The sequence below is a fragment of the Phocoena sinus genome, chromosome 5 (genome assembly GCF_008692025.1).
Source record: "Phocoena sinus isolate mPhoSin1 chromosome 5, mPhoSin1.pri, whole genome shotgun sequence".
Taxonomy (NCBI): domain Eukaryota; kingdom Metazoa; phylum Chordata; class Mammalia; order Artiodactyla; family Phocoenidae; genus Phocoena; species Phocoena sinus.
This window is the reverse complement of record NC_045767.1, coordinates 72,173,602-72,199,296: the sequence shown is the minus strand read 5'-3', so window position 1 is coordinate 72,199,296 and position 25,695 is coordinate 72,173,602. Positions and strand designations below refer to the sequence as shown.

Genomic DNA, 25,695 nt, shown 5'->3' with positions numbered 1-25,695 from the left:
AGGTAGTCGGCTCTCTCAAAAAACTTTGTTTGTTTTCTTCAAGCAAAGCCTTCATTGAGAAACATATGTTGTTCATTGTTATAGATAAAAGTTAAGACTCTTTGTAACCTAAGCTTACCTCTTGGAGGCTTCCTATACACCGCAGCTAGGGTACTGAAATGTTTGGTGTACACTAACACAGCTTGCTGGGGGAAGCTGTCGTTCATTCTAACTCTGCTGAGATGTGCTCCACCAAGGCCTCCTTAGACGTGCCTACATTCCGTGGAGTGGGTAGTCTGGGAGGTTTGAGGGACTTGGATTTGGGTCCTCATTCTGATCCTAAGTAACTGTGCGACTTAGGGAATTGCAAATTATTTCTGTTCATTTACAAAACAGACACAGGTAAGAAAGAGGCCTTCTGTACCCTAGACAATTCACTTCCATAGAAACAACTGAGGGAGTTATTCTCAAACATGAATTCAAATCAGAACAGGGAAAACTGATAAAGTCATGGTGATGTGCTCAATACTGAGTTCTAATGGGGCTAGAAGGAAATTTGCTGAGGGTTTGCAAATGTAAATTTTCATGTAATGCAATGCTACCAAATATTGTTATAATGCTTTTTTCTCCTCCTCCTCCTTTTTCTTTTAAATTTCTGAACTGAGGGGAGATTTCATTACACCGACTGTTCAATTAAATTATCAAAAGATAAGATAGTGTCTCCTACCTTTTGTTCAGGAGATGGTTTTGTGGAGAGCCTTTTTCTAAAACAGATTTTAATTTCAAGGAAAATGACAAAGCATTAAACAAAGTGCAGATTTTTTTTTAAACCTCAGAATTTTCTTTTTAATTTCAAGGAGTATTTTTGCCTTTACGTAAGCTTAACTTCAAGAAACTCAAAACTGAACTCCAACAAGCATAATTAAACCACATTATTTGATTGCAAATGAAAAACATACAGAAACATTAGTTTAAAAGTTGTAAACTTCCTAAAATGAACAGTATTTATAAACATTTGAAAAATAGAAAATTTCATGATCATAGTTTTTTGAAACATTTGAAAATAGTTCATATATATTCATATAAAGTACTTTTCCACAAAGTTTTGTTGGAATGTGAAGATTGCATTTAGTTTGGTTTTATTAGGAAAAATAAAATATTTTTGTCAGAATCATTTTGTATTGTTGAGATAGTATACTAATGGAATTCATTTTCACTCGGATTATTAAAAATGAACTAAGGTAACACAAATTGAAAAAAGAAAAAGAATATATGAAAACTAGCAACTAATGGTCCTTACCTATATAGTACTGAGACTATGAGAATTAAAATGTTGATTCAAAGAGAACTAAATTGTATTAAATGCCTCAATATCAGGCATGATGTGGGTGCTTTCCACATATATGTATTTGATTTCGTACTCTTAAAACAAAAATGTTAATTTAATTGCATGTTGCCAAATCGAGGGTTTTATGAACATTCTGAAATCTGAACTAGAAATAAAATCATTAACCACTGACCTAAGAATAAAATTGTAAGTTGAAAAATAAAATGAAACTATTATGTTTATAGAATTAGGAAAAGCTTTCCATTTGGCTGTGTGAGGACAGCTTTGTGATCCTTAATGACATGTGTACAGATATTCACATAATAAATCTTAAGGTATCTATGTGAGATAAAGTATACATATTAAAATATATACATATGAGACTACCAGTTAAGACTAACACAGTTAGTCTCAATACAGGGATCCAGCATTTTATTCCTCCTTAGACAACATCTTCCTATTTGGGAAAAAGTACTCTGGGTTTCGGATTTGCAACATTTTAGTTTTTCAATGCATATGCCCACCAGAGATTTTTAGAGTTTTTCAAATGTTTCATTGTTTCTCAACAGATTTCAGCTCATTAGCTCTTTCTCAGACTTTCTCCTGGGTGTATGTGTCAACACCAGTTCATTTTCCAACCCAGTGTACACATGGGTTCTTGTGTTACAAGAACCTTTAACCTGGGCACAATATACCAAGGGCAAAGCTTTGTCAACAGGTGACGTTGAAGAAATATCTGACACTAAGATACAGTCGAGTGGAGGACTACCCCAACCTCAGGTTGGATGCTATTAATTTCCTCACCAAGAAGGTGTCCTGGAGAAATCAACAGAGTTTTCAACAGAAAAAGAGAAACTTAAAAGAATTTCTACAACTTTCAGACACTACTTTTTGAGAGAATACTTTTTGTACAAACTTGTGTTCGTAGCTTATATATCTGATATACAATTAACAGCAATCAACACAGTAAACATAGTTGACCTACGGTATCAACCCGTGAATCTTCCACAGATTATCAATTTTCAAAAGTTTAGAATGCCCTGAATTGCACTCAACACTAAACTATGCCAAAGAGACTATGCCAGCACTTTAGGGCTTTGCAATCATCTCAGGTCATCACCGTGAAAATCAATCACAGTTCAACCGAACTGGGGAAATGCTAAAGTCACTTTAATAGAATTCTGAAGAAAAGAATCTACTATTATTACCCAGAATAGACTTGAGGTAGATTACAAACAAACAAAACTAATAACATTTGACATTAGAAGAGAATAATCCAGTCAACCTGAAGAGTTTTTGTTTGTTTTTAATGTCATAATGTTTTGGTTAGGATTTTTTTTGAGAGGAATAAATTAGTCTAGAAATAAGATAGCTAATTTCTTTTCCATTAAATCAATGAGAAAAGATTAATGGATTAATCGATCCATAAACGGTAGAGACCACCAAAAATGTTACTCCTGCCACGCACCTGGAGTGAGATAGGAAAATTTTATGTAGGCTTTAAAAGAAAAAGGTATTTTCCTGTAGTATTCCCTGAGTTTTCTAAGAAGTTAACTTGCCTTCCTATTCTCCTCAAACTCCTCAATAAGTTACAATTTATAAGCCCTTCATAGGCGTGTGTGTCTTACACATTCTAGCCCACCAAGCAGCAGATTTCCAACATGGCTATTTTTTTCTTTAACACTCTACCCGTTAGCTACCTAGTTTAGAAAGAAGGAAGTTGTAGAAGGTGGGAGGCATCAGTGATCTCGCTTCTCAGTTTTAATAATTTGAAACTATGACTCATTAGAGAATGGTGACTGATATTCTGCTTATCAGCACACAGTTGTGTTTACCTGTGAATTACTGAGAGACTAAGAATAGAGGCCAAAGAAATGAAGAGCCACCTGGCAGAACCAAACATATTGTGACCAGAAGAAAGAGATCATTTTGAGAGGTATCCAACTCTGACTTCTTTCATGCTTAGGGAATATTTCAAGTTTGCAGAAATGAAAAACAGCAGAAGCCTTCTGGAGGAGGATCAAAACTTTGATTTTCAATTTTTTTTTTTTTTTTTTTTTTTTTTTTTTTTTGCGGTACGCGGGCCTCTCACTGCTGTGGCCCCTCCCGTCGCGGAGCACAGGCTCCGGACGCGCAGGCTCAGCGGCCATGGCTCACGGGCCCAGCCGCTCCGCGGCATGTGGGATCTTCCCAGACCGGGGCACGAACCCGTGTCCCCTGCATCGGCAGGCGGACTCTCAACCACTGCACCACCAGGGAAGCCCTGATTTTCAAATTTGATGGCCAAAAATAAAGGCATTTTTCTTTGGCCTCATGTCTAAATTATTAGTTAGAACTTTAAAAATGCCAGCTTTCCTAATAGTTGTTCCAAGAATCAGGTATTCCTTCTCCTCTCCAAGTGTCTCTTAGCGGTTAAAGTTCAGGGTTTCTAGCGACTTTGATCATCAGTCCTGCTAAACAAGGTAATGTCATCTTCAAATCCTGGGGCTGAACATTCTACATTCTCTAGTAAGACGTATTTGTCTTCATTGCCATTCAGAGAGAGGACTTCTTTCTGAGTGGTGGATGTCAGATCACTCCAGGTAATGTCAGTGTTTTTAAAAGCATGTAGAAGGAAGATGCCATTGATAATGGTGAAGAACCCACTCAAAGTCCCGATGATATCTCCAGCATTCATGCCATACCATTCTTGGAATAAGATGGCGGAGCAAGTTACTACCATGGAAGTGAAGAACACATAATAAATGGGAGTCACAAGAGATGTGTTAAAGGTGTCCAGTGCCTTGTTGAGATAGTTAATCTGTGTTGTCACTGAAAGCACGAGTACAGCCAGCAAAACAAAGACCAGGGGATGCTTATAAATGGGCTTCCATTCCAGTAGTTCCTTGATGGCAATTCCCAGGCCCTTGACAGAAGAAACTGAAAATGCTCCAATCAATGAACAGATTGAAATGTAGACCAATATATTGGTCTGTCCTTTCTTGGGAGCTACAATCAAAATCAGCACCAAGGAGATCACAGTTATGATCACAGCAAAGGAGATAAATCCTGTTAGGAGGAGAAAAGAATTAGACTTCAGAAAATGCTAATAGGATCAAATCTTTTTGAAATCTTGTTAGTCATGAGATTAGGAGCCTAGGTGTTTTAGGAAGAGACATGAGACTAAATAAAAAAACAGGAGCAACAACATTTTACTGCATGGCTCAATATTTCGCAATGGACTTTCACAGACATATCATTTGAACCTCACAGACAACACTGTGAGGTACAGCAGGTATTGTCTGATTGACTTTTTATTTTCAGAGGGAGAAAGATGTGAAAGTTTGGGTTGGAGTATAAGTCTTTTCCCTTTTCTAACCCCATCTCTTCCTTTCATTTTGTGGAGGGGAAGCATGGGTGCCACATTTTCAGAAGACTTGTATCACTCGGTCAAACTGTACTGTACCTCAACCCACAACTAGGCTTCTAGGAAGCCTCTTACAATATTATTACCAATTCATTTGATGAGAAGAGAAAGTGGAGCAGAATTTGAGTAAGTGTTTCTTTTGGTTGAATCACAGACCTGGGTCTCTCAATTTCATTTCCATTTCATGCAGAGAAGCAACTTCCTCTTCTTGTGGGGCATGGATAACCATCACAGTTGACCCCAATATACTTAATATGCAGCCTATTTTCCCATGAATGTTCAAGTGCTCATTTAAAAAATAGGAAGACAACAGTGCACTGTTGGAAGAAGAAAAAAAAAAAATCACTCTTGTTCAGTTACCTTTGGATTCCATGGCAGCTCAGACATCGCACTGCGGTGCGCACCAGTCTGTATCCCAGTCAACTGATTGGAATATGCTATGTGACACTGAAAACCCTGGTTGGCTGGCTTCCTTCCTTCCTTCCTTCCTTCCCTCCCTCCCTCCCTCCCTTCCTTCCTTCCCTCCCTCCCTCCCTCCCTTCCTTCCTTTCTGTGTGTGAAGTTCGTTATATATTACTAAATTTGTATCTAGAAAAATACAAGTAATTAATCAAGTCTGCTTAATTGCTTTTATAGTTAAAAAGTTATAACAGGCATTCTATATACCTGTCATCTTCCCATGACCTTCTAAGAGGTCCCACTTAATTCATTTTGAATTTCCCCATTTTCTCCTATAAAGCCAAACAAAATGGAAGAACTTTTACATCTTACTGGCATGACACATTTAGAACATGTGTGCTCAGGAAAGCTTCAAAGAACGATATATACCTAAAGAAGAATTACTCTGCTCAGGGCCAATAGTTACCTGGTACACACAAGTACAACCATATGGGTTGTCAAAATATTAAAATATTTCCTTACCGGCTGCTATTGCTCTGATACTTTCACCTATTCACTGCTCCCACTACCTTGTTGCCATGGCCTCAGGAAGTTCTAGGTTGGCACCACCATGGACACAGATGCCATCCTGCGGCTCAACCAGTAGGTCCACTGTGGCCCCTTCTCCTGATGCCCTGGCACTCCCACCAGGGCATTATCAGTATCCATTTGCACCCAAGACTATGGTCAATTACCAAGTGCTTTCTGAGAGTCACCCTCATGTGGCCACTGATGAGGACGGCAGCCTCAGCAAAAAGTGCTACTACCGATATCTACCATTCACTAGTAGCCAGTGTTCTAGTGCTTTCTGTATGGACTCACTTACTTCTCACAACAATCCTACAAAGACGGTGAAAAGAAGTGGGTAGCCTTAGTCATAAGCTTTCTTCTAGAGGTTGGTAATAATGGAGATAAAAGGAAAAGAAAAAGACAGCAAACAAAACAGTTGCTTAGTTACAAAATAAAAGAGTTCATGGAATACATTCATTTGGAATCATAATAAAGACCAACTCAGAAATATTAGATCCACTTTTTATTGACAGGAATATGATTCCTGTTTCCAGTACTAAAAGAAACTAAGATATCTCCAAACAGAAGTATCCAGCAGACAATGCAAGTTTTAGTGAAAGTTGAAATTTAACCCGAACACCATGCTTTGTAAAGTCCTCTGACAACTACGGTCATTAGCCACTATGACAACAGAAAGCATTAAAAAGGGCTGCGGTAATTTGTTCAGGTGAGAGGGGAAAAAAATCTGCTTGGCTCCACTGAATCGTCACAAGGAAAACGCACAATTACTCTGGGTTTTGCGGGAAGACCATCTATTTCCTATTTCTCCTGCTATTTATTGTATAGTCTTCTCACATTAGTTTTGTGATTTTCAAAATTCTGTTTTGAGGTATGCTTCGTAATCTGTTTCTTGTGGGTTCAGTTTATCATGGTATTAAAACCCCTCAGAAGCCAAGTTCCTTATTGCTTACGTACCTTATGAGAACACTCAGAGCGCCCAGTGGGGTGACCAGGGTGGCAGGTGCGAAAGCATAAGCTGCAAAATTCGCAGCCTCGCCTGCTCCCACTGGAAAGCAAGCAGCAGTATTAATATAAAAGACAGGCTTATTGATCCTATGAGAAAAACAACTGACGCATGCAAAGCAGTCCTCTTTTATCCCACAGACACTCATATATCTAATGAAAAGGAATAATTTAACTTCTTTTAGGGAAGGTGGGGAAGGTTTGGTATTAAAAGGATAAACTGTAACTACCTGGTGATGCAAACTCAATGAATGCAAAAAATGGCGACAGAGGAATATCTATTTTAAATGACCTTCAATAACGTTTTTAGTTACTTTAGAACCAGAAACATGTTTGGTCACCCTGATGAAATCTAGAAGAGGTAGCTTTGGAGTAAGTAAGAATGATTGTTTGCTCAAGAATACCTACTGCTATGCAAATTAACAATAAAGCAGCTTGTAAAATTAGAACGCTTTCTAGAGATGTACATACAGTCTAGGCAGGGGATAGGCAGAGATGCCTACCACGGGCCTGTGTAGTCAGGCACCTCTGGATTGCAGATGATCTACATGTAAGTAACAGTATCTCAGTAGCTCAAGGATATCCAAGCAGCTCTTTGAAAGTCCTAACAACATGCTCCTGGAATCTTTATCTGAGGAACTCCAGGCTTCCATAAGATAGTGTGATGCAATTAACTTCTAGAGTGAGGGAAAATCTTTCTAAGAGTTGCGCCCTTGAATTGGGGCCAAATTATTCTCATGGGTCACAACTGAATGCTTGCCCACAGAATGTAGTATTTCACGCTGTAAACTGCGCCAAGCAGACACACTGTAGAGAGAGCTCCTGGAACAGATAAAAGACACCAGCACCCATTTTCTTTTTCCCTCTGGCTGCTATCCACTCCACCCCCCAAGCCCGACCCCAGCCCCAGCCAAATCTACAGGAGTAATCAGCTTTAAAATATCATAAAATAAATAGAAACGTACAGAACGGTAGGAGACTGCTCCCTTCAGAGCAACAGTGGTAGTTTTCTCAGAATAGTAAGTAATGAAATGAAATTCATACTTTATGGCAAGATGAGAAAAATGTAAACATAATTTTCTTTTTTGGCCCATCTGGGCCTCCTCCCTCCCGTTTAGTGTGTGTTGTACGTCTGCATTAACCAGACCTCCTTAGGAGATGACCTTCCTTCTTAATCTCGTGAGGGCCCACTACTCTCTTTGTAAGTGCAGCTCTGGATTGTGTAAACTGTCCATTAGATGGCATTTAATGCCCCCTGTCTCAAGAACTTATAACTGTGCTTTGATCTCTAACAGGCGGAGCAGTTCTGTTTCTGAGAGGCTGTTCCCGGGTTATAATCCTCAGTTCAGTGTGAATAAAACTTGCCATTTTTTTCTTAGATCGACTGATTAATTTTCTTCATCGACGTGTTTTCTTGAATACTTCATTATTTATATTTTTATCATTACAGACAGCTTTCCAGGAAAATACTGATTTCATAATTGAAGTACTGTATGCTTGTCACTAGATAAAATCTCTGACGTTGAAGACTTGTGCTTTTCACTCTTCAATACTGGCAGAAACTTTGTGCATGGTGAGACTAAAATTACAAACATAGCCATATAATATTCTCCTTCTACTTTCATTCTATTGTGTGGGTAGAGGGTGGAGAGATACGACAGACAGAGAGAGAGAGAAAAGGAGAAAGAATCATCCAAATATTTATTTGGAATCTTCCCAGCACAGTCCCTGACAACATTTACTCAAATGAAGTAAGAAAACAGATGTGAAAACACCTTAAAAGCTGAAAAAGCTATACAAATTTAAATTATTTTTATTTACCATCCTGTAAGCAGATAGGGTATGGGATCCCGGGAGAAAAGAACCAGATACAGCTTTTTGACATAAGAGAAGCCATTTTAGGACTAAGCCATTTTTGATCTAAGCCTGGCCACAATGCTTGCCCTCAAACAAGTCTCAGTAATTAATGATCTTAAGGGAACAAAGGAACAAACTGTTATCAGGCAAGAGGAGTAACAACAGCAAAGATTATAAATCAGTTGTAAAGACTCGCAGTTCTGTTTCAATGGTAAAGATTAGCCTGAAGTACTTCCTTGACCTATTTTGTAGAATTTAAGTCCCCTCAACCACCAGATCAACTTGAACCCAAGGGACGATGATGCTGACCTTTTCTTTTTCTTTTTTTCTTAATTGAACCATAGTGCTTCCCCAGCATATATAACACTTATTTTTAGAAGATTTTTTAAGGTATTATAATTATTATTAAATTAAAAAAAAATTTTTTTGGCTGTGTGGGGTCTTCGTTGCCGTGTGCAGGCTTTCTCTAATTGCGGCGAGCGGGTGCTACTCTTCATTGCAGTGCATGGGCTTCTTGGTGGCTTCTCTTGTTGCGGAACATGGTCTCTGGGTGCGCAGGCTTCAGTAGTTGCAGCACGTGGGCTCAGTAGTTGTGGCACACGGGCCCTAGAGCACACGGGCTTCAGTAGATGCAGCGTGTGGGCTCAGTAGTTGCGGTGTGTGGGCTCTAGGGCGCGTGGGCTTCAGTAGTTGTGGTTTGCAGGCTCTAGAGTGCAGGTTCAGTAGTTGTGGCACACGAGCTTAGTTGCTCCGCAGCATGTGGGATCTTCCTGGACCAGGGCTCGAACCCATGTCCCCTGCATTGGCCAGTGGATTCTTAACCACTGCGCCACAGGGAGGTCCTCATGTTGACCTTTTCTGACCCTCGTGACTTCCATCAGTTAATGCTTGGATTTTGTCAACCTCTGCCCCAGTTCTATGCTGAATGCTCCTCTGCTCAAGCCCCTTCATGAATATGCATGTACTTTTAGCTTAAAACTTTCCTAGTTTTGCTGTTTGGGAAGACACTGCTTTGGGAAAGATCCCCAGTGTTCCCCTTACTTGCTGCAAGTAATAAATCCTTCCTTCTCCCAACCTCTGACTTGGTTGTGTCTTTTGACACCCATCAAGAGATGAACCCAGTTTTCAGGTAACACGCCTTTTAGATACCACCATTTATTAAAGAAAAGTTATCCAATTCTTTCTTGTAACAGGATCTCAAAAATACTGAAATGTCTTACTTAGTACAAGAAAATCACTGGAAGTTTTAAGGCTTTTGGCTGCAGAGATGGCTGGAAGTAGTGTGAAACTACAATTTATGAGGTCCTTTCCCTGGAAGTTTTAGGCTTGGGATTTGAGAAAGTTCAGAGGAGTTAGGAGGGAGATATAAATCTGCAAAAGTGCCTGAGGGTGATACACTGCCTTCTTACTGGACATCACAATAGCGTTTAGACAGTGCTTTCACCTCATACAGAGTCTCATTTAATCCTCAGGGCAAGTCTAGGAGGAAGGAGAGTGCTGGCAACCTTCATCTTCTCTCCATTTGTTCAGAGCTAAGCAGTCCAAGGGGACTTTCATTTATCCATATTTTGGTCCTGGCCAGGAAAGTGTACCTACTCTATGCAGCGAGAACAGTCGCATATTGAATTAGGAGCTGGGAAAATGTGGGAGGGAAGCATTTTCCTCAATTGTTATGGGGAATAAAATACAAGAGAAGGAGAAGTTTGTGATAAAATATAAGATTCCAGACAATAACTTTTTTACTTGCATTCCAAAACAGTATTGAGAATGTGCAGGTGGGGGGAAGAAAGAGTAAAACTTAATTCTAAATACATGTAATTTATTTTATATGTAAGACATTATGCCCACACAAATCTAGACTTAAATGCCATCCTTAACACTTAGCTAAATTAATCAATTTGAACAATTGCATGTACTTTATCATTTCACAAGCAAACACTATTCTCGGCATTAAGGACTTACTTGAGAGTAATCCTGCCCACCAGAGCCATTCCTTGAGGTAAGAATATCCACCTTGTCCTAGGAAAATGATACAAATAGAAATTAAGTTCTAAAGTGGAGGAAGAGGGTTTGAGGAATTAACTTCTACAAAAGGTACCGGAGTATGGTTGGAAAACACAAGGCTTAAGGCCTGGTCAGTATATCTCATCTTTAGCTTATTTACTTGGTCATTTCCAGTAAATCTTCCATTTAGAAATCTTCTAAAGCTTTTTTTATATTGTCTTTGATTTCTACACAAAGTCAGTTTTTTCATCTGCAGGAAAATTTTATTTAGTCATCAGGTTACTACTGTCTACTGAAAAGAAATGCGCAACCTGAAAGTTGAGAATTATGCTTTATTCGGTGGACTTGCTGAGGACTTAAGCCCAGGAGGCAGCCTCTCAGACAGCTCTGAGCAACTGCCCTGAATGAGTAAGGGAGGAGCCAGGATATATAGGAGTTTTTGCAAAAACAACAAACAAACAAAACAGGTATTTGGAACATCAAAAGATTACCATTAATTCAAGAAAATGAATTTAGCACTTTTCTAGGTATGGGAAGGTGCAAGGGTCTGGGTTCATTGAAATCATTCCTTTGATATGCACTTTTAACTATCTAGGGCCAGTATCCTGTTTTCTCCATCCTGAACGCCCTCAGGATGCACTGTCTGCTGGTGGCTGCAGTGGCTAATGGCTTGATGTTGGCAACACCATTTGTTTACTGATATGGCAGGTTATATTTTTTGTCCACACTATATTTATGCCATTCAGATATGGACATAGCATATTATAAGCCCTAAATACTTTGTTTCAGCCACAGTTAAAAAATTAAAGACATAAATCATAAATTAGGTTGGTACCTAAGGAGGACCTCAAAGGGATGAAGATGGTTGACATAAGAGCCTTTGAGATTTTGGATAGTCAATGAGAGAATAGCCAGCATTGGCCAGCTGGATTCTACTTATTCTCTACCTTGGCACCATGAAATTGAATTTGTCTAGTCTACTGAAAAGGACAAAAACCTTTCCTAAGATATTCAGAGAGTTATCTTCCCACTCTTTAATTTGTGAGCTTAAGTCATTGTTATGATTGTTTTAGAAATTGCAATTTTCTCACCAATTTTAATATACTTAACGCTGTGAACTTGACCTATCTGATTTTGTTATAGTTAAGCTAAAAAGGATACGTTAGCTGTGAGGATTATGTTGCAAAGCAGTTAACCATGTTTATTTATGATTTTCTCCTTACAAAATTTGCAAATAACCAAACTGGAAAATTAATATATGATTTCATATGCTGTTTTAAAAAAACTTAATAGAACAAATACTTTCTCAGCCCTTAATGATTGAATAGTCTAAAATCTGGTCTATTATATATTATTATTATTAATTTAACCTGTATGAGACCATATATATATATATATATATATATATATACGTATGTATATATAATATATATGTGTTCGTTTTCTGTGTCTGTGAGTCTGTTTCTCTTTTGTATATATATTCATTTGTATTATTTTATAGATTCCACATCTAAGTGATTTCATATATTTGTCTTTGTCTGACTTACTTCACTTAGTATAATATTCTCTAGGTTCATCCATGTTGCTGTAAATGGTAAGATTTCATTTATTTTTATGGCTGAGTAATATTCCATTGTATTTATATACCCCATCTTTTTAATCCAGTCATCTGTTGATGGGCACCTGGGTTGTTTCCATGTCTTGGCTATTGTCAATAGTGCTGCTTTGAACATTGGGGTGCATGTATCTTTTCAAATTAGAGTTTTCGTCTTTTTTGAAAATATGCCCAGGAGTGGGATTGCTGGATCATATAGTAGCTCTATTTTTCTTTAAGGAAACTCTATACTGTTTTCCACAGTGGCTGTACCAATTTACATTCCCACCAGCAGTGGAGGAGGGTTCCCTTTTCTCCACACCCTCTCCAGCATTTCTTATTTGTAGACCTTTTTGATGATAGCCATTCTGACCAGTGTGAGATGATACCTCATTGTAGTTTTGCTTTGCATTTCTCTAATAATTAGCAATGCTGAGCATCTTTTCATGTGCCTATTGACCATCTGTATGTCTTCTTTTAAGAAATGTCTATTTAGATCTTCTGTCCATTTTTTGATCGGGTTGTTTTTTTGATATTGAGTTGTACTAGCATTTGTATATTTTGGATATTAACCCCTCATTGGTTACATCGTTTGCAAATATTTTCTCCCATTACATAGGTTGTCTTTTTAGTTTTTTGGTGGTTTTCTTTGCTGTGCAAAAGCTTTCAGTTTGATTAGGTCCTGTTTGTTTATTTTTGCTTTTATTTCTTTTGCTTTGGGAGACTGATCTAAAAATATTGCCACGATTTATGTCCAAGCATGTTTTGTCTATGTTCTCTTCTAGGAGTTTTATGGTGTCACATCTTATATTTAGCTCTTTCAACCATTTTGAGTTTATTTTTGTATATGGTGTGAAGAAGTATTCTAATTTCATTGATTTACGTGTAGCTGTCCAGCTTTCCCATCGCCACTTGTTGAAGACACTGTCTTTTCTCCATTGTATATTCTTGCTTCCTCTGTTGTAGATTAATTGACCGTAGGTGTGTGGGTTTACTTCTGGACTCTCTATTCTGTTCCACTGATCTATATGTCTGTTTTTGTGCCAATACAACACTGTTTTGATTATAGTACTGTAGCTTCGTTCACTTCTGAAGACAAACTCCTAGAGGTAGAATTATAAGATTTTAAGATATTAACATTTTTAAGCTTTCCCAAATTGCTCTCAGGAAAGTTTGTACCCATTTATATTGCTTCCACCAATGTTTGAGAGGGCTATTTATTTCCCAAATTCCCTTACCAACATAGGGCATTATTTTTTAAAGAAAAACCAAATATTGTTAAAATAGGAGGTAAAACCCAGGAGTTCAGTGTTATATAGTTGGTATATCTTTGGGTACTAGTGAAGTAACATTTACTTAGGTATGTTTATTGGCCACTTACAATTCTTATTCTGTGAGTTCCTTGTTTATGTGTTTTGCCTTTTTTCTGTTAGGTACCTATCTTTTTCTTATCGACTATAGTCACTCTTTGTATATTGTGACTTAACTACCCTTTGTCATATAGTTTGAAAATTTTCCCCACATGTCATTTCCTTTTTAGTTTCAGTTAAAGGTGTTTTTATATAGGATTTTTTTTTGGGGGGGGTCAATCCAGATAATCTCTTCCTTTATATAGAATTGTTTCTTCCTTTATCTTTACGCTTAGGAAGACTTTCTTTTAGGTTTTTATAAAAAAATTATTTCATTTTAAATTTAACTCTAAACTATGAGGAATCTATTTTACCAAATGGTATAAAGTAAAGCTCTCACATTTTTCTCCTCTAGCTTTTGCCAGTTGTCTCAGTACTTTTGATTGAATAATTAATCCTTTCTCCAGTGGATTGAAATGCCACTTTTAAAAATTGTATATTAAATTGCTGTATGTACTTATATAAGTTTTCAATTATCTTTTATTATTTTGTCTATCTTTGTTAATGCCAAACTGTTTTATCAATGTCCCCTCAATAGTACTCTTTTATAAACTTGTTTGCACAATTCATAGCCGTTTATTTTCCCCTATGAACCTTAGAAAGATATTTAACTCTTTTAGGACATTATTCTTGATAAGAATGAATAGAAAACTCATGGTTAATGAAGGATAGCCAAGCAGAGCTACCCAGCTTCTGAAATGTCACTACAAATAGTAACCTAACTCTACTGTAATCCATTTACTGATTTGACAATACTTATTGGATGCCAACCCCTATGCTAGGGTACGTCCCTGCTCTTGTGAATATACTATCAATAAACAAGTAAGCCTGTTGACAACAAGTAAATAGACTATTAATGTACAATGACAAGTTATTCCAAGTACAATGAAGGAAACCCTTAGTGCAGTGATAGAGAACAGCTGGGGTAGAGGTGAGTGAAACCTCCCCAGAGAGGATGGTCGAGGAAGGGCTTTCTGCAGGGGTGATAGTTTAGCTGAAGTCTGAAGGATGAGTCAGCTAAATGACAGTCAGGCAGAAGAGAGCTGCAGACAAAGGAAAAGACCCCGAGGTGGGAGAGAACTCGGTACATTCCAGGAGCCAGAGAAAAGCACACGATAGTGAAGGAGGCTGAAGATGAAGCTGGAGAGGTAGCACAGGCCATTTTAGGCAGCAGGTGAGGTCAGAGACTGTGCAAGGATGTTTGGAATTTACTCTGAGTGCAAAGAAAAGCCACTGATGTGTTTTAATCAGGGGAGTGGCCTGATCTGACTAAATCCTGGAATCTCAGACTAAGGCTATGAAAGAAGAGCTCATCCCACACCCCAAACCTCTTGCATTTTAGTCTCATCCTAAAGGAGACACAACTGGCTCAATCCTGGAAACTGCTGAGAACAGTTGCTAAGAACAGGAATAGGGGCGAAGACAGAGACGGTGAAACGTTGTTCCTGTAGCACCGTGGTCTTACAGTAGGATGGTTTCTGCAGTTAGAAACTTGGATTCGTTAGTTGCATCCATTTCTTACCAGCTCTAGTAACTCCCCTGTTGGCCAGTTGTAAGAGGCCCTTTTTTTTCAAGATGAAACTGGAGCCAATAAAAATACTGGAACTTATTGCCAGTACCAGGCCTACATAAAGACTGTATTTGTTCTCTGCATTTGCAGAAATGCTGCAGTTGGTTATGCTGGAATTCAGGTCCCTGTAGAGGACAGGAGAAGCCAGCAGCTGTGACACACGTGTGATCTCACACCAAGCCTGGGAGGCATTCGGACAGATCAGAGACAGCACGTAGCCTGGAAAAGGGAAAGAGGGAAATGTCAACCGACAAAAGGGAGACACACTAATCTTTATTTTCTTTCTCCAAGAAAGAGAAACTTGAGTGGGCAGTACTGACACACTGTTTTTTTACTGCCCGATGGGCGGTCTCCAGCACGTGGTCCACGGGCTCACAGGTTCAGCTGGGCTCACACAGGTTCTTCAAAATGTCTGCAAAGAGAAACTAACACACCATTGTAAAGCAATTATACCCCAATAAAGATGTTTAAAAAAAAAAAAAAATGTCTGCAAAGTTGTTGAGCTGTTATCATGCAAACATGCGAGACGTCACGTGAAAGTCTGGATTCCTCTCATAAGATGGAAGATCTAGCAGTACTCAGTTCTCTGCTCCAGCTGGAGCAGCGTGGAGCTGTTCAGACCCGGCTTGCGCTCAGCGGTTCATCACAGCCCTACAATGTCCACTTCTCTTCTTCACGCCATCAGTGTGTCTCCGGGAAAGCAGCAGCATATATGGCGACTGAAGGTGGAAAAGGGCAGAGCAACCCTGTGGGTCTAGAAATCACCATGTTACAGGAAACTGAGCTATCCCACTTGGTGGGGTACGAATTGTTCATTTCAGAAAACATGTTTAAAAGCGGGTTTAGTTTTCTGGACCACTTTCCTAAAAAGAATAATTTTGCAGGTCTACTAACTCACTTCCTCCTTAAAAAAAAAAGCATCTAATAGCCAAATGAATTAAATATCAGGAGGTTTTTTTTTTTTCCTGAATAGGATTCAAATGAGCATGTAAATCCACTGAACCAGACCCATTATTAAGTGCCTTTCTTTTTTTTTTTTTTTGAGGCTAAATACTAAAACACAGAATAAAAACATTTTACACTAAGAAACTTTTTATAATCTATTCTCCACTCAAAAAGCTGCAAACAAGGTGACACCGTGACTAGGTTTTCTGACCATCTTCTCAACTTTTTTTTTTCCATTTAAAAGGCATATTTCCCTAGCATGACTTACCTTAAACAAAAACGGGCAAAGAAAAATTAATCAACTACAATTTTAGAATTAAGTGAAAAAAGAAAATCAGTTTTACATCTCAAAAATCTTAAGAGGGCACATGAACAACTAAATGATGTCTTAGAAACAAAACTTTAAAAACAGGATCTATGCCCCCTGGGCAAAGCATTATGAAGTTATGTGAATTTTACCACATACACAGTTGAGAAACAACCGTAAAGTTCAGGGCTAGCAAAAGGTAAAATAATTGAATTCAATCTTTTCGTGATTACTATTTCATTTATCTCTGTAATTTGAAAATGAACCAACTTTGATCCTGTGATACAGGATAAATTCTGGGACAAAACTTCTAAATATTCCAAAGAGAATTATATTACTTCAGGGATATTCTATGGTAACTGAGGAATTGTTCAGGCTGGTTGTTTTAGTAAGAATTGCTGCAAATTTTCACATAAGCTAGCATCTAGCAATCTGTCCCAGGCACTGTTCATCTCATCCAACCCTTAAGAGTGCAAAGTAATATTTGGTAGTAAGAATTTTGATTGCGTGAATTCTTGGGAAAACATCTGACTTGACTGTCCAGTAAATTCCATGGCTGCATTAGTGTCACTTACTATGTAGTTAACATAACCATTCCAAAACTTTATCTCTGGAAACAGTGTGGGTGGACCTCATTCCAATCAAACAATATTCTTTCTGAGCTGTTGACACAGCAAAATGTTTCCAACATTTTAGGGGGTGTGGAGGCAGAAGGTGATAAGGGGGTGCAAATAAGTTTTGTTGCCTTTTATAAGTTCTCATTGTAAGCGGACATTAATGTTGCAAGGTATTTTTTTAAGTTAAAAAATTTTTTAAACAAAAACAAATTTTTTTAACTTAAAAATTTTTTTAATTATTTTTTTTGGCTGTGTTGGGTCTTTGTTGCTGCACACAGGCTTTCTCTAGTTGTGGCAAGTGGGGGCTACTCTCAATTGCGGTGCGCGGGCTTCTCATTGCGGTGGCTTCTCTTGTGGAGCACGGACTCTAGGCGCACGGACTTCAGTATTTGTGGTGCTCAGGCTCAGTAGTTGTGGCTCGCAGGCTCTAGAGCTCAGGCCCAGTAGTTGTGGTGCACGGGCTTAGTTGCTCTGCGGCATGTGGGATCTTTCTGGACCAGGGATCAAACCTGTGTCCGCTGCATTGGCAGGCGGATTCTTAACCACTGAACCACCAGGGAAGTCCCAATGCTGCAAGTTTTATGGCAGGAAAAAGTAATAAAAATCTTATCTAGTTACTGACCTTAGAACTTAAATTGTTTTATGTTTGGGGAGCATATTAAGGAGGGAGCCCACAGCAGGTATGACTGAAGGAGGGAGTGACTGGCAGGTTGGTGGGTGTGGAGTGGTGCTGGGCAGGAGGGGAGAGATGGATGAAGCAGAACGTGTGGGCAGGGACTTTGGAAGGTTTCAGAGGAATTAGAGATATCTCAAAATCAGAGGTGGCTTCTTATGTTTCTAGTAAGCAAAGTAATTCTCCAGAGTTTAATCCAAACCTTCTTCAACACAGAAAATTTATTACATTACTCATTTTTCATTTTATTATTATTATTGTTTTTGGCCACATTGCCCGGGCTTGTGGGATCTTAGTTCCCTGACCAGGGATTGAACTCAAGCCCTCGTCACTGAAAGCTCGGAGTCCTAACCACTAGATCACCAGGGAATTCCCCTTTATTTTTCATTTTAATAGACACTGTCAATAACCCTCTCACGTGTCTGTACCAATTTACACTCCTGTCAGCAAACAGCATGGTGTTGTAACTTCTTTGATGTTATTATATATTGTTCTAAATATTGGATAATTAAGATTTAGGAAATATATGTCAGTTATAAAGAAAAAAATAATTCAATACACACCAATGTGTCAACCACCCATTTTAAGAAATAACAACTTGGGAATTCCCTTGTGGTCCAGTGGTTAGGGCTCAGCGCTTTCACGGATGGTGGAACTAAGATTCCGCAAGCCGTGTGGTTTCAACTGTCCTGATTTTCTGTCTAATATTCCTTTTCTTTAAAAAAATGATTTCCCCTATAAGATTATATCTTTAAATAATAAAGTGTTTCATTTGCCTCTTTTTGCACCTTCTAAAAATGTAATCATATAGTATGTATTCTTTGGTGACTTGCTTGTTTTTGAGATTTATCAATCTTGATGTTCTGGCTGTAAGGTTTGGTTTTTCCCCCACAGTTCTATAGAATTCCACTGCATGACTATCTCACCATTAATTTTTCTATTTTATAGTTGGTGGACATTGGATAATTTACAGTGTTTTTGCTTTTACAAACGGTGCTAATGTTCTCAATTATGTTAAACCAAATGAAATTGATGATATTTGACAATTTTTGACCCTACATAAATAGCAGTTTCATATGATTCAACTTAATATGTATCTTCTATGTACGGGTGTGAATGTTTCCTTACAGACACACACAACTTAAAAATTTTAAAACAAAGTTAAATTTTCTATAGGATTATATGCCTTTTCCCACCTTTAGCTCCATTACAAATTATCTATAATTTTGGGCAAGTTGAGTCATCACTCTTGGTTTCTTCTTCATCTCTAAAATGAAGGAGTTGGACTTAATGATTCTAAAGACCCCTTCCTTAATTTTGTGGTTTCATCATAAGCTATCTTGGTTCCCAGAGTAATTTACTTATAATCCTGGTAGCTCATAAATATTGCTGATGGACCAGCTCTAAATTCATAGGCACTTGTAACTGGAAGACATTTTAAAGAAACTGATGCCAAGATATTAAGTGACTTGCCAAAGTCATGTAACTGCCCAAACAGGGCCAGGTAACGCAATTCCCAGGCTACTATTCTTTCTATTTCAGAAAAGTAAAAACATAAAGTACAAGTAAAGTCAGTTAAAATTTATTATTGTTTATACAAAGATGAAATGCTTTAATTTTTTCAAGTCCTATTTGTCTACAGAGAATAATAATATATATAGTCCAATTATTACATGGAATAGGGTATCAGTATCTTGGTTTCTGAGAAATCAGTGACTATATAAAACTACATTTTTAATCACTGAAAGATATTTCCAATTTGAGAAAATCATTGTCTCACCATCCATTCTACCAGTTAGTTTGGATTATTATTCAGCAATTAGTCACTTCCTTACCCCTCCCGACGAGGGCAGAGTATTCTTCCCTTGATGTCAGCTGGAAGTGAATTGGTGGCCAATGGGACATCAGCAGAGGTGATATAAGGAGAGGGTTCAAATATACTTACATGGTTGGGTCTACCACCTTGTATTATGGTTGGCTTTACTCTTGCACCTCTGTACTTTTCAGGAATAGAGCTTCCCTGAGCAGCTGCTGCCCCTTCAGCTTGATCCCAGAATGAAAACATATGGAGCAGACCTAAGCTCATCCCACATTAAGGAGCCAAACCCAGGTGGGTATGTAGCCTGATGCAGAGACACCCAGGTGTACCCAGTCTAGATTAGTCAACCATCAGCTGGCCTACAGACACATAAGCAAGGATATATGATTGTTGCTTTCAGCCTTTGGGTTTTGGGTTGTGTGTTATACAGCAATAGGTGACTGATACACCTGCCTATTTATATTAGCAAAGGAAAGAGTGAATGAAATCTCTCATGTCTCCTACAATTTGTTCTCCAAGTATCAGCCAGTGTGAATCAGATTATATCACTCCCCTGCTTAATTCCCCATGATTTTTCATGGCAGTTAAAACAAAGTCTAGATTCCTAATCCTGGACTTAAAAAAAAAAGCTTTACATGCTCTAAAGCTTGCTCACCTCTGACATTACATTGCATTACTCTTTCTCTCTCTCTCATTCTCTGAAAAAACACTGGTTGTCTTTTTCATTCTTTGATTCAATATATATTTATTGAGTATCTATTATCTGTCAGGCATTTTTTAGAAGCTGGGGTTACAAAAGTGAGTAAAATAAAATTCCTGCTCTATTACATTCATTCTAATGGGGGGGGAATAAACAAGTGAACTAATAACTACAGAATATGTTGAGTGCCATGGAAAGCAGTAAAAGCCGCATGAAGGAGTATTTTTTTTAAAAAAACAGCATTGAATGGAAAAACCTCTCTGCTAAGCGTAAATGCAAACACCCAGACTTGGGAATTTGCTTGAGGGGGTGGGAGGAACTGCACCAGCCAGGCTGGCTGGTGAGAGAAGGGAGATGGTATGAGATAAGGTCAAAGAGTAGCAGGGGACAAGCTCAGGTGAAATGAGCTTTTAGATAAGTAGGTCCAATCTTGTCATTTCTCCTTGCAAAATTCTGTAATGGCTTCCCTTTTCATTCAGAAAAAATCCAAAATCCCCACCACAGTCTACAAGGGCCTACAGAATCCTGGCCTCCAGCGTTCTCTGTAACCTCATTCCCTAATTTTTTCCCCTCTTCCTTTCATAGGCTAAATTCCTTCTCACCTTAAAGCTTTTAAGTAGCCTTTACTTGTTACGTAGTGCCAGTAGTGGCTGGCATGCCTAACTCCTCTTCACTGAGCTCTCACTTTCTTAGAAAGGCCTTCTCTGCCTTTCCAATCTAAAGGAATTTCTCACTTTCCATCATACAATTTAATACTGCCAACCAAACAGACTTCCTCTTACAGCTTAATTATGGCTTTGTAATAACATCGTATATCCATATATCACTTTTATTTATTCACCCAACAAATCAGTTGTTGAACACCTACCATGCAAGGCACCATGCTAAGTATACATTCATGCAACACTTAACAATTCTTATTGAGCACTTCCTGTGTGCCAGGGTCTTGTTCTAAGAACTGGTGAGACAGTGATCAACAAGACAGGTAAACAGGTCTCTGTTCTCATGGAAACTGACAATTTTAGTGAGAAAATGAACAGAAAAACAGGAATAAGGGGAGTAGAATAGGAATGAGAAATAATTTAGAGCAAATTTGGAGCAGATAAGAATGAGAAATAAGTTTGAGTAAATTTGGAAATCAAGCAGATATATTTAGCAGATATATCTACATATGAACTCTGATAGGGCTGGGCAAGAAGCACATTATTTCAAGTAACCCAAATAAATTTGAGCATATACTGTTGATTTTTTAAAAAGTTAAAAATTTGTATCTCTAAACAAGATTGTCCCACTATCAGTGTTTTTGGAGGTCAAATACTCTATGAGGACTGTTGACCATCAGATTTCCTACATAAACTGCTGCAAGTAATAATATATTGCTTTTTGAACAACCTTTAGTGAAGAATTTTTAATACCTTAAACCACTTGAATTTCAGCACTTAGGAAATCTACAGAAGGCTGAAAAAACAACTTCTGCTTTTAATCGTCTTGTAAAAATCTGGAGAAAATCTTTTTTAGTGTAACATAAAAGAAGCTGTAGTTTACATAGAAAATGCAGCTTGTCCTGCTGATAAAAGTTATGTTCATTTGGTGGAATTTTGAGAAATGTTTATAATATGGATTTTTTTTTAACGAGTAAAATCTCAGAATTATTAATGTATACCACTGCATCCAAGAGGCCAGAGAATGGGGATGGACACCTACAGAAAAAAACAAAGGCTCAAATAATTTTGTGCTTGGTTGGATTGCTAATTATGAAAACCAATTATCTGGGCCTCTAGACCCAGACTGTCTAGGACCAGATTGTCTTGCAAATCCCTCTATTCTAGAACTTAGGCCAATGTCTGGCACATGGGACTCTTGTCATTTGAATAAATGAACAAATGAAAAATGGAGCCTTTACTCCATGTCAGGCTCTGAAGTGTGTGCTTCATGTGTAATCCCATCTGCATCTATTCCTCAAACTCTAAACTGTAGGAATTATTCCCAATTTACAGATGAAGAAAGACAAGGAGGCCGTCATAGCTGAGAAGACTGGTGCCAAAGCCTAATCTCTTCCCACTACTGATAAGAAGGATTCTGATTTCTCTCAAGTCTTTCCCACTAGCATCCCACCTAATTAATTACCACAGTTAATTAACCCCAGGTATTAAGCATGGAGCTTGAATATTTCTTGTTGGAACTTAATGCATGAGCAAAGCAGGAAAATCATCCCTAAATTCAAACAAGTGGATGTAATTCACACATCCTCCTTACTTACAGATCCTTGAGTAAACAAGGGTGGACGTGTTAGTAACAGTCTGACTTACTAGTTTAGGAATTCTTTAGACAAAGAATGACTGACTGATTGTCTAGGAAATAATTCTAGATCCAGCTGTCTTAGTAACCACTTCCAAAACCTCAACTTCTGAATAGTTTGTGAATTGTTCAGGTATTTTTCTTTCTCTGTGTCCCTTCTTTCTCTTGGTGGCACAGTTTTGACTGGTTCACTGCCTTTTCCCCCCTTAAAACAACAACTCTCCGCATCAAGGAATAAACTGGGAGAGCCAAGAGAAGAGAAAACCCGGGGAAGTTGCCAGCAATTTTGGAAAGATAGTTCTTGCCACGCCTCTCACTGCCCCCTCCCTCTTTACATCCTTACCGGGTAAAATAGAAATCTGCTTTTCTCTGGACTCTGTAAAAATTGAAAACTGTCATTTCATATGATACACACTGTCCGCCCGCGCCCACTCCCTGCCGCCGCAGCCGTGCCCCTACTTTTATCCGGACTCACGCGCGCCTTTGGTATTGAGACTGTAGAAAGCCTGCGAGTGTTATAAACACCTGGCACAGGGCAAGGGGTGGCGCCCTAAGAGTTTACACGACGCAGGGGGCGGCTGAAACCCCAGACTAGAAAGCAGTGAGAAACCTAAATGAGTGCACCTAGTTCCCGGTCTCTTCCTCTGTCCTGCTCTCGCCTTAAGCAGCCAAGAAGTGACTTCACAGCGAGTCAGACGCGAGGGTACTGGGGTTGGAGGCGTTTTCATCACAATGGAGGAGGAGAGAGGTGGGCAGCCCAGGTTTGTTCAGAGCCCTCCCCCGGGGGGTGGGGCGGGGGGTGGTCCAGGGCGCCTGACCCTGCACCGTGTTTGACCCTCGCCAAGCCAGCGCTGGACGCAAGACAGGACTCCTGTCCGGTCCGCGGGCACGCCCTCTGCCCACTGGGTGACGTCGACCACGGACTCTGGAAGTGAGTCCGAGTCAGTGGAAGCGTCTTTTTCAGATGAGACTTGCGAGTCTTCCTACAGCACCCTGATTACTCAGTCACGACACTCAGCTCTCCGTATTTTACATGGATCTCTCTTCCGGACCAGGGTGGGAACCACGTATGTCTTGTTCGACTCAGGCATCCCCACAGAGTCTGGCATATTGTAGGCACCGATAAATACTTGTTGACCGTCTGACTGGCGGAATGACTGAATGAATAAATGCGTGAATGAGTGCGTGAAGAGTCGGCGTATCCCTTTCTGGACTCCACAAGTACCCGGGACCGCCCGCCCGCTCTCATCGCCACCTGAACGCCAGATCCTCCGGCTCTGGGCAGACACTCACCTTCTCGGCAGGGCTCTCCGGGTGGTAGCCTCACCTGTCCCCCCATGGCCCCCGACGAGGCTTCCCGGGCACAGAAGCTCGCTCCTCACCCACCTGTGCTTCCCCTCCGCTTGGATCAGCGTTGGGGTGGAGCTGCGGGGTCTCGGACTGGAGCGCGTTGACCCCGGCCCCGGTCAGCCTCAGCCAATGGGGACGGCGGGGTGGGGCCTCCGCGCAAGCCCCGCCCCCGAGGTCCGAGGCTTGGGTGCTCTCTCTTGTCGCGCTGGCTGCGGCTGCGGTCCGGGGATAGTGGTGTGGCAGGTGGGAGCGCCGACCGCCACGCGGGACCACTGCGGGAGCCAAGCAGTACAGAAGCACAGACACACTTTACAGGGTAAAGGCGTCTCTCGGAGCGTGGAGGCCACCGAGCCAACCCCTTGGGAATTTAGCGGCGTAAAAGTCTGTGCTGAGGCCCCGTCTGGCTTCTCCGGGTCGGGATGTCTCCTGCCTTTGGATTCTGAGCGCCCTGCTTTGTGTGTTTGCGGCTTTGTAGGGAAGTTGTGGCCACTGGGATTCTGCTCTGATTACCATGCTAAAGTTTATTCTCAGGGCTTGACAATAGACCTTGCCGTTTTGTGCTAGTATCAGCTTCTCCTGCGGTCCCTCGGTTTCAAACTCCCGCCTTCAATACACCCCTTTCCTAAGTCATATAGTTATTGCAATAAACCCTAAAGGAAAGGCAATGCTGAAACTGAAACGACTAATTCCTACCAAATAATAATAGCTAATGTTTATGATATTCTTGCTTTACCGTGCATATGTAGGCACTTTATATGTATTAACTCATTATATCTCACAACATAGTCTATTAACCCCTAGTTTACAGATGAAAGATCAGAGGAAAAGAGTGAGATTAAATGATTTAACTAACTATTCAGTGGAAGACTTGGTAGCCGGTTATTATGCAACACGGTATAATTCCTGCTAAAACCCTCACCACAGGAATGGGGTGCCTCTGTGCTCTGGGGCTTCAGCACTGAAGGAAATACCCTTGTCTGCTTATCTTGCCTTTGCCTTAGATAATCATAAGCAGTGCTATTAACTTTGTTACCTAGGAGTTTCACAGCAGAGGCCTCAATCTTGCTTTTTTTGTTCTTAGGCTGAGTGAAGAGTTAAGATCAGTGAACAAAGCAATACAAGGCACACACTTTCACAGGTGATTGGCTTGGTGGAGAAGGAATAGCATGGGAAGGGGAATAGGTGAAAGTTGGAAGGGAGGGAGATTTATGCCCAATTTGGATAACAAACCTTAAAGCTTAGATTTCTGTTTAAACGTTTGGTTTAGACATCAGACATGAAAATTTTACCTTTATCAAAGATTGGTGATGATTGTAGACAGTGATCCAAAGTATTTATTTATTACTTATTTATTTAACTGGCACATATATAACATTTATATGGGCAAACATTATTCTAAGCACTTTATAAATATTTACTTTTAAAATTATCATACTGATAGATATTATCATTAATCCCCACTTTACAGTTGAGGAAAGGGAGGCACAGAGGGATTCAGTAACTTGCCTATGGACACATAGCTAGTGAGTGGTGGAGCTGGGATGTTAACTAAGGCTTCAGAGTCTGTGCTCTTAACCCATTTGCTAATTGGATATTAAAAAAAAAACTAAAAATGTACCTTTGAGGTTTTTTTTTTAATAAAAATCGAATTCTAGTTTCTTATTAAGGTCTGTCTTAGGTAGGAGGAACTTTTATGTAGTTCTTCTCTTTTAGTTCTGCAAATAAAGAGAAAAACACTCAGAAAAAGTATTTAAGCCTATTTAAGGTCATTGTCCTCCCATTTAAAATGTTGCCTTGAAAACCTTTATAATGTATTTTCTTTCACTGCCTATTCCTAGATGACTTTGGGTGTTCAAATTTTGATGTGTT

At 39.4% G+C, this 25,695-nt stretch overlaps 2 protein-coding genes across 2 annotated transcripts in view; one reads left to right on the top strand and one right to left on the bottom strand.

Annotated features, from left to right (window-relative positions):
- Positions 1-812: 812 nt before the first annotated feature.
- NIPAL1 (NIPA like domain containing 1) lies at positions 813-23,886 on the bottom strand. Its single transcript, XM_032633299.1, has 6 exons — positions 23,770-23,886; positions 15,070-15,336; positions 10,503-10,559; positions 6,636-6,726; positions 4,869-5,029; positions 813-4,354 (listed from the first exon to the last, which is right to left on the bottom strand). The coding sequence occupies exons 1-6, from the start codon at positions 23,813-23,815 to the stop codon at positions 3,735-3,737; spliced, it is 1,242 nt and encodes a 413-aa protein (XP_032489190.1). The 5' UTR covers positions 23,816-23,886; the 3' UTR covers positions 813-3,734.
- Positions 15,330-25,695, top strand: part of CNGA1 (cyclic nucleotide gated channel subunit alpha 1) — a 51,978-nt gene continuing 41,612 nt past the window's right edge. The window contains exons 1-2 of the mRNA XM_032633298.1: positions 15,330-23,237; positions 23,441-24,142. Coding sequence (XP_032489189.1) covers positions 23,638-24,142 — 505 coding nt within the window. The 5' untranslated portion in view covers positions 15,330-23,237; positions 23,441-23,637. The remainder of the gene's footprint in view (positions 23,238-23,440; positions 24,143-25,695) is intronic.

What these genes read in the sequence shown, in the direction of transcription:
- NIPAL1 (XM_032633299.1), bottom strand. Translation starts at nt 23,815, where the DNA reads ATGGGGGGACAGGTGAGGCTACCACCCGGAGAGCCCTGCCGAGAAG. An exon ending in CGGAGAGCCCTGCCGAGAAG is followed by an intron (nt 15,337 to 23,769) that starts GTGAGTGTCTGC and finishes TCCCTTTTCCAG; the next exon opens with GCTACGTGCTGTCTCTGATC. An exon ending in AATGAAATTGAGAGACCCAG is followed by an intron (nt 4,355 to 4,868) that starts GTCTGTGATTCA and finishes TCCTCCTAACAG; the next exon opens with GATTTATCTCCTTTGCTGTG.